An 11,121-nucleotide genomic window follows, 5' to 3' on the forward strand; every position below is an offset into this window, starting at 1 on the left:
ATCCACCTGCGTGCATGCTGCTCCCCCAGGCTTGGTTCCCACGTGGCCAGCCTTCCAGGGCACCTCACTCTCTTATTTGTGTCCCATCCGTACGTTTCTCTGCCTATCCCTCTTTCCCCCGACATGGAAAATATTTCCTCTGCACCCGTGACGATTTCCTCAGAGGGAAGGGAGCTACCCTTGTTGTCTGCTTGTACACTGATGCTGTAACGTATCTTATCCCACTTAATCTGTGTAAGAACCCTGTACTGTTTATAGCCCTAGTTTACAGATGAACATTATATTGCTAACGAGGGCCCGGGCCAGGATCTGAACTCAGGATCGACTGCGTTTTTTCAACCATGCTGCCACACCACACCCCTTCCCTGATGGAACAGTTCCTAGGCTCTGGATGGCTCTCTTCCTTTCGTAGGCCAGTTGTTCCCTAAGGTTGCCAAAATCTGCTGGCTGGATCCACTGGATTGGTTCTCCTGAGATCTCAGGAGACTTTGGAATCTTCAATTAATTACACTACACTTGCTTTCCTGAGCTTTCTTATTCTTGACAAGTCTTTGAGAATAAGCCCCACTCCCTTTCTGCAATTGGAGGCTGACTGGCATTATCATGCAGTGGTTAAAGCACAGGCTTGGGTGAAGGAGACACGGATTCAAATCCCAAATCTTCCCACATATTAGCTCGAGAAATTTGAGCAAGGTGCTTAACCTCCTAGAGCCTGTGTTTCCTCTGTAGAAGAGGGCTGGTACCACTTTCCTTATTTGAAGAGATTAATGTAATATGTACAACATGCTGAGCTCACTTTCTGGTACACACCAAATACTCAAATAATGGCAGAAGTACAAGGGAGAGAGCAGAGAATGAAGGGAAGGCAATTATCTCAACGTAATGTGAGAAAATCTGGAGCTGAAGGACAGGAGCCTTCACATTTAAAGACCTACCCAGCACTCAGCATAATGAATGAAAAAGACAAAAGGAGAAGGTCATGCAATTTTAGAATGTGAGGATAAAGATCCTGGAAGCACCCTGAGGGGTGAGGAACAGTCTATGTAAATGGAACAGGAACTCATTAGACTCTACAGTAGTAACACTGGAAGCTGGAGGACAACAGAGGAAGCCTTCAAAATTCTGAGAGAAAGTGACTATTAACCTAGAAGTCTATACAAGCCAGAGCATCACTCTAGTAAAAAAGGGCAGAATAGGGGCGCCTGGGTGGCTCAGTCGGTTAAGCATCCGACTTTGGCCCAGGTCACGATCTCATGGTTCATGAGTTTGAGCCCCACGTCATGTCGGGCTCGTGCTGACAGCTCAGAGCCTGGAGCCTGCTTCTGCTTCTGTGTCTCCTTCTCTCTCTGCCCTTCCCCCACTCACGCACACACTCACTCTCTCTCTCTCAAAAATATTAAAATGTTAAAAAAATATATATATATATAAAAAAAGAAGGGCAGAATAAAGACATTTTCAGGCAGGCAGGAATTCAGATGTTTCGCTCCCTTGTACCATTTTTCAGAAGCCACTAGGGGACAACACTAAAACAAGGGATTAGATCAAGAAATAGGAGGTAACAGAACTTAGGAAGTTAGTGTGAGATGGGGATTCTGTACAGAAAAACTTGTAAGGAAGAGTCCTAGGGCACACAGCAGTTCAACAGGCCTGAACAACGAATTAAGATTGGCACAGAGTTTAGAAAGTTCTGGAAGGGAAGTCTCACGGAAAAAAACTCAAGACATATAGAAAGATAGTATGATATATCTGTGGGTTCAGAATGGTGGTGTTTTGAGAGATTTGATGATGCAAGGAAAATATAAAAACAAAATTAAAAAACCCCATACACTTTTGGCTCATCTTTATCATGTTAACTTGTAATATAATTATATTGGCAAGGTGGAGGGAGGGGAAGTGAGGTAGTGATAGCAAGGTCTAAAGACAGCTAAATCCTAATCTATAACAGAAAGTCAACATTAATGGCTAAAACTGATAAGGCCAAAAAGAACAGTAAACATTTTTAGGATTACAGAGGTACTGGAAGAAGCAGTCACAGTAGTTGAAGGTGGCAGCCTCTTTGGAGTAAGTCTGGGAAGGAGGGGACAGAAGGCAGGGGCCGCTATTTTTTCTTACAACTTTTGGACTTTTGATAAAAAAAAAAAAAAAATTAAGCCCTATGCATGTGTATCTAGGTACAATAAAATTTTTGAAATGTTTCTCCAGAGTGGGGCCCCAGACTATGTATCTCTCCAAAGGTTCCTACAGGACTATGATGCAGTCAAGTTGACTTAGGAACCAGTGGTAGAACTCAACTGAAGAGGAAACCAAAAAGGTCAAATGAACAATGATTAAGAATCACGCTGGAGGCAGAGCCCGGACTGGGCTTCAGTGCCATAAATTACAACAGCGTGAAGATAAAAGTTCACTGTTTGGCTGCTAAATGAATCAAATTCCCGGAGTGTAGAAGCTGTTTCACTGAGGAACTAAGACAGTTAAATGAATTTGCCTCTGCTAATTACTTAGCACCTTCAGAAACAATACACTTTCTAAAGCAGGGGTGACTTGGAGAGTAAAAGTAAGAGGCTCCAAGGGCTGAGTTAGCTCTTCTGTTGACGAGGCTGTTGCCAAATGCTCAACATAATCTATTTTCTTAAAAACCAGCAACTTTAAAAATTATTGGCAATACTATCAAGAACCTTCAAACTGTTCTTCCTCTATAATTTCGGGTGTATTACTTCACCTCTGTGTCTCAGGCTTCTTTGTCTATAACAGGGAAAGTAAGAGAACATACTTAGGAATTAGGAGATTAATAATTTTATGTATGTAAAGCACTTAAGACAACATCTGGTACACAGTAAGTGCTCAAAATTCTGAGTTCTAATAGTTCTTGGTATTAGACATAACAATTCCACTTCTAGGAACCTATTTTTTAGGAGATGAAAGTTCTACTCAAAAATGCACATAAACAAGTGCTGTTGACAACAGCCTCAGAAGCAGCTTAAATGTCTAACACAGAGGATTGGGCAAATAAATCCTATTATCTCCATACTAGGGAAGTATTATGCAGTCATTAAAAATAATGATTTTCAAAAACTCTTATGGCATTTAAAAATGGCCATGATTGACTCTGTTAAGTGGGGGGGAGGGGGGAGGATAATACAAAATCACACAAGCTAAATATAAAAAAATTTATATGCATATACAGAGTATGCAAAATAATTTTACACATATAACAAACATGTACATATAAAAATATAAATACCTACAAGTAGATATATATTTAGATAAACATATAAAATTAAATAGAATAATCTTAAAAGAATATATAAATATACATACAAATAAAAGGTAAGGTAAAACACGAAAATGTTAAAAATGGTTATTTTGTATGGAGTGGTGAGAAGATGGACAATTTAAATTTTTTCCCTTTCTATTCTGCCATGATTTCTACTTTTTTTTTTTTTTTTTTTAATGAGTCTAAAGTCCTATATGCTGGGGAAAATGCTATAAATTAAAAATTGTTTTTAAAGAGCCTTGCTTATGTTAAATTTTCTGCTACGTTTGCATTTTTGTTGGCAACGTCTCTTGGATCATTAATATTTCAGGATTAAACTCTGACTCTTATACCGTAACAACAACTACAACACACAGATGTTTTTTGTAAATAGGGCAACTTAGCGTTCCTGTGCTTTGTCATCTAACCAGGGGAATGCGGGTTTCCGTCCCCTGCAAGCAGTCAGTGTTTACTCCGGGATCAATGAATGTAGCTGCATCCACTGCTCAGCGGCAGCCTGTCGGACGCGACTTCCCTGCAGATGGTGGTGACGTGGCCTCGGAGACAGCGGAGGGGGTTTAGACCTGGGCTCTGCCACAGCTGCACTTTGGGACTCTGGGACTCGAACGGACAGTTCTGAACTTGTAGAATGGTGAGAGTAAATCCTGAGATTACTTAAGATAATGAACGTGGAAGTACCTAGCACTGTCCGTGGTTCACAAAGGTGTCCGACGGCCAAACGGCAGCTATTACTGTGATTACAAAACATATACTGAAGGTGAGCGTGAGCACTCTGTAGCTGCGGCCGGCCCAGCTCCTACGGCGGTGAGCGGTGGGGTACGGGCCTAGCTACCTCCAGGCCTTCCAAAACCAGTTCAGTCCATTTTATTTCTTCCACTGTGTTCTTCCCGCTTTCTTTACCTGCCCCCTGATAAGTCATGACCTAAAGAGTTCTCACCTCAGGCAAATAATGTCTCCTATCCTTTAATTACTAAGACACGTGCAAGGCTATTTTTGCCCCACGACCTTCCGCAGAATACTCGCAGCTAACGTGTCTGCTCGTGAACCACCACACGGCACTCTGCCTTTTCACAGCTGTCCCTGACTAAGGCTGACCTCTCCTCAGATGGCAGAATCACAGAGCATTACTGAGGACATAAAGGGGCCATCCATCTACTCCTGCTATTTTACAAAAGCAGGCTAAGTGATTTGTCCAGGGGACTACGATTTCCAGGCGTGTGTTCTTCGGTCAACATGCTGGCAAGGAAGGAGTGGCGGAGTAACAGGAGCCCAAACACACAAGGACAAACGTCTCCAACAATGAAAAGAATGGTCTGAGAAGCCCTAGCTGCTGGCACACCCAATTAGACAATTAGTCAAAGACGAAATCCAACTAAATGCAAGAAAAATCCATTAAAATCTTAGAATTAACAGGATGGAATACAATGGGCAGCAGAGGGAGCTATGAGCTTGAAGGCCCCACTCATCTCCCATCATTGGTGAGTATTTGGCAGCTTCCTGCCTACCCCTGCACGGATACACTTTACTACCTTATCAGAAAGGCAACCACTGGGGCGCCTGGGTGGCGCAGTCGGTTGGGCGTCCGACTTCAGCCAGGTCACGATCTCGCTGTCCGTGAGTTCGAGCCCCGCGTCGGGCTCTGGGCTGACAGCTCAGAGCCTGGAGCCTGTTTAAGATTCTGTGTCTCCCTCTCTCTCTGACCCTCCCCCGTTCATGCTCTGTCTCTCTCTGTCCCAAAAATAAATAAAAAACGTTGAAAAAAAAAATTTAAAAAAAAAAAAAAAAAAAAAAAAAAAGAAAGGCAACCACTTCTGTGGCAAATTCCCACAATGTCATTGGAGGTGGACAGGGGAAAGTATGGTAACAGTCTTCTTTATTCCAGACGCTTTTTTTTTTTCCAACATCTACACACAAAAAAAGATCTACATAGACTTAAATAGGCAACATTATGTTCCTATTCTTGAGAACAAAGCAAATAGAAATGCTACACGCGCATACACACACACACACACACACACACACACACACACACACACACCACCCTGCTGTGACCATCATAACATAGAAGGCAGGATCACTTACCGCAAAAACCCCTCGAACTACCCAGCCGTGGTGCTGCCGTAATGTTTTACCATATGCGTTATCTTGAAAAGAAGAAAAACGCCATGAAGCACAATTTCACCAGAATTTGATGTGCTGTTTGTATCACGTCCTTTCTAATGTACACGGTAGCATGATACTGTTAGTATTACAAGCTGATGAAAAAAGTCTAATTACAAGATTGTGTATCCCAAGAGTCTTGAGTAGGAAAAAAGCCTTACACAATTTTTTTTTTTCCCCTAAGAAACACAGATAGTTCCACTCTTCCCTTGGGCAAATGTATCTGAACTTCATTTTATTTTCATGGTGGGAAAAGTCCCATACATATCAGGAAATAAACGTGCGGAGAGGATACTGGAAAAGCTACACTAAATACAAATAGAAATACACTGTAAGAATACAAAAATGCAGGGGCACCTGGGTGGCTCCGTTAGTTAAGTGTCCAACTTCGGGTCAGGTCGTGATCTCACGGTTCGCGGGTTTGAGCCCCGCGTCAGGCTCTGTGCTGACAGCTCAGGGCCTGGAGCCTGCTTGGGATTCTGTGTCTCCCTGTCTCTCTGCTCTCCCCTCCCTGCCCTGCTCATGTTCTGTCTCTGTCTCTCAAATATAAATAATAAATGTTAAAAAAAAAAAAAAAAAAAGAATATAAAAATGCAGTTCTCTGAATGTTGTGTGACCCTGAGCCAGTCCCTTAGCTGTCCTCTCTGTTTCCCTCTTTGTAACCTCTGAGTTTCTTTTCAATTCTAACATTCTATTCTGGGATGTCAAATGTTTGTTCTAGATGTCCCTATGACCTTGGATATGCAGTATCAAGCCTAGAAACCTTTAAAGCTACTGTGGAAAGAATGGCTTGAAGTTACTAAGCTAGTTATAAAGTACTTGGTGAGACCTATTAGTAAAAGGCATTCACATTTAAGACTTTAAAGATAGAAACCTATGAATTTTGTCCCAATGTGTTTGAAAATGGGGTTTAAAAACTTGCATATAATAATCTTAATTACAAAAAAATCTGAAGAACAAAATGACTGCATGTTGTTCAAGGGATGTGTTCCTGAAGGCTTTGAATAATATACGCAAAATTCAAAACAGATCCTTCCACAGGAGTAAGTGCATTCTCGGGAGGCACAGGTCTACGTCATCACAGTGCACTTACATTAACACTCTGTTTCATTTCTGAGCAGCGTCTCCAGTGCTCACAGTACTTACTCATTCCTAAATGACAGCACAGGGGGTCACGGGGGTTGTCTGACCTTATTCCGCATGTTTTATCATATCTAAGCTTTATCCCACACTTATTTATTTCCATGAGCTAGTTTCCGGACTGATACAAGTACTACCACCATTTAATCAATGTTTAGGTGACATTACAATAGGATGTAAAAATGTTTCAAACTATAGTAAGAGCAGATGTTAAAATAATGCAAAAACAGACACCAAGGCCACAACCACCATTTCATGTGGTCAACAGCAGTGTGGTTCACAGAATCCTGCCAAAGGATATCAGGTATCTGCATTTTACTGGCCAAAATAGTGCTGCCATGTGGCTGTAGCTTAAATGCATCTTACAATTTACTCAAGCCCTCTAGCCTTGAAATTATGTAATTCGTGTCAACTTTTATTTTTAAAACTTGCATGAGCCTTTCTTAATACTTGTAGCATATATTACTATCAATTTTATATAATTCAAGTTTGCATAAAGTACAATTTATATTTGACATAAAAGACTGTACATTTGAAATCTGATAGATTTCTCTGGTTATCTGAAGTTTTAGGAACAGGTGGAAATGCCAGCACCCCGGCTGGTAAAGCTAAAGCAGAAATGATAAAGAATTACTAAATTTAGGTATGAAGAAGACTCTTGTGAGCAGTCTACAGGAGAACAGAAGATTAATTTTGGTTTTTTTCGGGGAACAGTCTGAATAGACTTAGGGCATGCTCACAGATACAAGTCTTCAATCTCAGCCACTCTTAAAATCTGATTCCCTAAGGGGCCAGATGGTATCAGGGACATTGCAGATGGTCTATGAGGCTTTAGTGAAGGAAGGGTTGCTGGCCTACTAAATGTACAGTGCAGATGGGCAGAAAATACCAGGCACAGCCTCTGAGGTACATCAGGAAGATAAACAACTTTCCAGCCGTCCTTTCCAAGGAGGCATTCGGGCTGGCAAGTCAGCGGACAGGTCCGCGGGTGCTCCATCCTGAGGTGAGTCACAGGGGTAGGATACTGGGAACACTTCAGTTCTTGTGATCTTAATCCAGGTGAAGAATTAAATGCCATTATGAATAAACAGACGGAATTCAACGATGTTCAACTCTGCCAGTGGATGTCCACGATGGGATGAGGGTCTACCAATGCCCACTGGGCAAGGCAGGGGAAATCCTTAGGTGATTTAAAATCAGTCAGTCCACGGCCCTCAGGAAGTTACCAGACTTATGAGAGCCAGCCGTTTGACAGTGTTATTATGTAAACTGCCAACTGCTATAGTAAAGATCTGTGTTCAGTTCTTTCTGTAGGAACACAGAGAAGAGAGAGAAACGAACCCAGCCTGTGGGCAAGTAGACAAGGAATTCTCCAAAGGAGTCCCAAAAGCTGGCGAGGGCAGAGGGAAGGGTGGCGGCTGGGGCCGCAGGGAGCACCAAGGAACTGTGAGGGACGGTGGCATACTGTGCACAGGGGAGCAGTTCGCTGGGGCTGAAGATCACTGGGGCCGAAGGGTGAGGGCCTTTACATGCCGTGCCAAGGATTCTGGATTTCCCACTGGAGGCACAGTGGCACTTCTAAAAAAAATATAACACTTAACTGCTTGTTTCTAATTTCACAAGTAACTCATGCTCATTGTTGAAAAGAAGGAAAACACCCAAAGGAGGGAACTAAAGAAACCTATAATCATGCCTCCCAGAGATAACCACAGTGGGCAGTCTGGGGGGTTCACTCTCTTAGTCTTTTTTCCTATACAGACTGTGTTATTTTCTCCTAACAGTCGTGACCATTCTGGTTTGGAATTGTGGTCAGGGAAGTAACAAGGTGAGATTTATACTTCGTTATGCTAGGCCGCAAACACAGCCGTCTTGGTCCTCAGTCTTGGGCTCCAAAGCACTCCTGGCTGGACAAACTGCCTGTTTACAAAGGCTCGGGATCCAGTGCTATGCCAACCTCACGGGCTTACACCTTTCCTACGCTTTGCTACTTGAGTCAACCATTTAAAAAAAGCCCAGAAACTCGACTTCGTGCCACCTTCCTTCGGACAGCAGGAAAACACGGGTGCCATGAGTCCCAATAACGTGGGCGGTCTGGGCTCAGGACGGGGGAGTGTTCGTGCACAGCAGCATGATCTGTGTCCTCCCGCCCAGCCCTTCTGGAGGCAGTTGCCTCGCTGTGCCCACACCTTGCCAGAGAAGAGCTCTGCCGCTGGGTAAAATGCGGGCCGGCTAGTCTAACAGGAGAAGAAGGAACCAGAGAATCTGGGCTGGGTCCCTTCCCAGGTCCGGGAAGAACACTATTGCAATTTAAAACCAACAAATGAAAGAAAATTCGTTAAAAAAAAAAAAAAAAAAAAAAAGTCTTGCCAAAGTCCTTAGCTGACTTCTAGGGCTGCAAATATCCCTGCCACGTGAGGCTACATTAAAATAAAATGAAGTCTAAGCCTGACCTATTTTGGTTACCTAGAGAAGATTAGATAATGAAACACATTAATCTTCACTGTAATATCCATTCATTATCATAATGCATGTTCTATAACCTGGAAGTATTTTTGGCCTCTGAGAGACATAAATGATCCCCTTCTCCCAGATCTTTGAGATGTGTCAGTTCCTCAGAGACTGAGTCAAAATTTCTGAGTAGGAAGCCATGACAATCACCTTGCCCAATTCTTTTCCTTTTACAAAAGAAGAAACAGAAGACCCGGAAAGATGGTGATTTGCCCAAGATCACAACGCTAAAAGCAATGAGAACTGGGGCATTCTTCTTGTCACATTAAACCATTCTGCTAAAAAACTAATGTGTACTCTTTGTGAAACAAAATAATGAAAATAAAAAATGTCCTTTTTCCAGCAAGAATCAGAACCTTATTCTGTTTATGGAAATAAAATAAATCCGATTTCTTTACTGGTAACTCAGAAACTTGCGGAGGCATTTACTTATTTTTATTTTTCTAAAAGATTTTATTTTTGGGGTGCCTGGGTGGCTCAGTCGGTTAAGAGTTCGACCTCGACTCAGGTAAGGTTGTGAGTTCAAGCCCTGTATCAGGCTCTGTGCTGACAGCTCAGAGCCTGGAGCCTGCTTCGGATTCTGTGTCTCCCTCTCATTCTCTGCCCCTCCCCTGCTTGTGCTCTCTCTCTCAAAGTAAATATTTTAAAAAATAATAAAAGATTTTATTTTTAAGTAATCTCTACACCCAGTGTGGGGTTCAAACCTAGAACTCTGAGATCAAGAGTTGCATGCTCCACTGACTGAGGCAGCCAGGTGCTCCAGAAATTTGCTGAGGTATTTAGTGACTGATTTTGCCTAAACCTGTTATAGCATGCGAGAGAGAACAACTTTTCCCTTACTGTTGGTACACGCTGTTCTGTCCAGGAACTGAGTATGACAGTTTCTCTACTGTCAATCTGTAACTGGTTAAGAATTTGTCAAGTTACTTTGGGTTGTAAAGAAGACAAAGGAGAAATGCAAATCTAAGTTTTAAGAGAGATCGCAAAAAGTATATAAGCAAAGCCGGGAAAGGTGGAATCAATCATTCACTGAGTTTAAGAGATGACAATCATCTTAGCTCTGCAAATGGACCATGCTAGCCAGTGCTTGGCAAGAATCAGGAACCAAGAGAGGTTGGAAAGTGAATAAATCTGAAAAATAATACTGAATGAATTTGTATACAACGTACAGTATATGAGTTTAACACTTGCGGTACAATCCTCGATACTATTTATAGACACATAAATGTACAGAAAAATTATAAAAACGCATGACCATAAATAGCAAATTCAGGGTGAAGATCTTCTCTGGAGAATATAAGGACTAGTGGGGTCAAGGGACACATGGTACACTATTGAACTATTTTATATATTTGGTCAAATGGTAGATATTTGTGAAATGTCTGAAATATTTATGATAAAACAAAAAATAAACAACAAAAAACTGAGCTACTAGGAGAGTACTGAATTCTTTATAGTGACCAAGCCTCAGACAAAATGAATGTATGAAGGAAAGTCAAATAATAACCAATGGACAGAAGTGAAACAAGTTCCCAGAGTTACCCCTTGTTAACTCTAGGCATTATGAAGACAAAAACATGCATTGTAAGCCAAGCCTGCCATTCAAGAAAGGCACAGGCTGTGAGTAGTTTGGGAGAGGGCAGGATTTGATTCCTATTTCACAGTATTTTCAGAATAACTAGTCAAGTTATGATTTGGTGCTAAATATCAGATCATGAGTTCCGACTTTAGCTCTCTCACACAGCTCTTCTTGCCTGTAAAAGCCTTTCACATTAAACACACAACTGAGCACCCTATTAAAGTTTTTATTCTGGGTCAATGTCTACCTGACATTGATGGAATCATCCCAGGGTGAGGGATGTGGCAATATGCTATCCCGTTTAGGGGACAGTGCAGAGCATATAACATTTAGTATAATGGTACAGGAATGCCAGAGCAACTTTTCTGCCTTCTACTTACAAGAAGGCTTTCCAAAAGCTCATTTTGATGTGGCATCTGCGAATGGAGGGGTTCAGCTATAGGGTGGACCATTCAACACA

The 11,121-nt window shown here is 42.0% G+C and overlaps 1 protein-coding gene across 5 annotated transcripts in view; it reads right to left on the minus strand.

Moving 5' to 3' along the window:
* The window catches only part of PLEKHA8 (pleckstrin homology domain containing A8), a 94,214-nt gene that overhangs the window by 37,337 nt on the left and 45,756 nt on the right, over positions 1-11,121 (minus strand). For 3 of the 5 annotated variants that reach the window (XR_009260364.1, XM_058724713.1, XM_058724715.1), the window contains exon 13: positions 5,357-5,418. The exons of the other annotated variants lie outside the window; for them this stretch is intronic. Coding sequence is in view for 2 of the 3 variants with exons in the window: in XM_058724713.1 (XP_058580696.1) it covers positions 5,357-5,418 (62 nt within the window). In the remaining variant the exon portion in view is untranslated. The remainder of the gene's footprint in view (positions 1-5,356; positions 5,419-11,121) is intronic. 5 annotated transcript variants of the gene reach the window in all.

The sequence above is a fragment of the Neofelis nebulosa genome, chromosome 4 (genome assembly GCF_028018385.1).
Source record: "Neofelis nebulosa isolate mNeoNeb1 chromosome 4, mNeoNeb1.pri, whole genome shotgun sequence".
In the NCBI taxonomy this organism is placed as follows: Eukaryota; Metazoa; Chordata; class Mammalia; order Carnivora; family Felidae; genus Neofelis; species Neofelis nebulosa.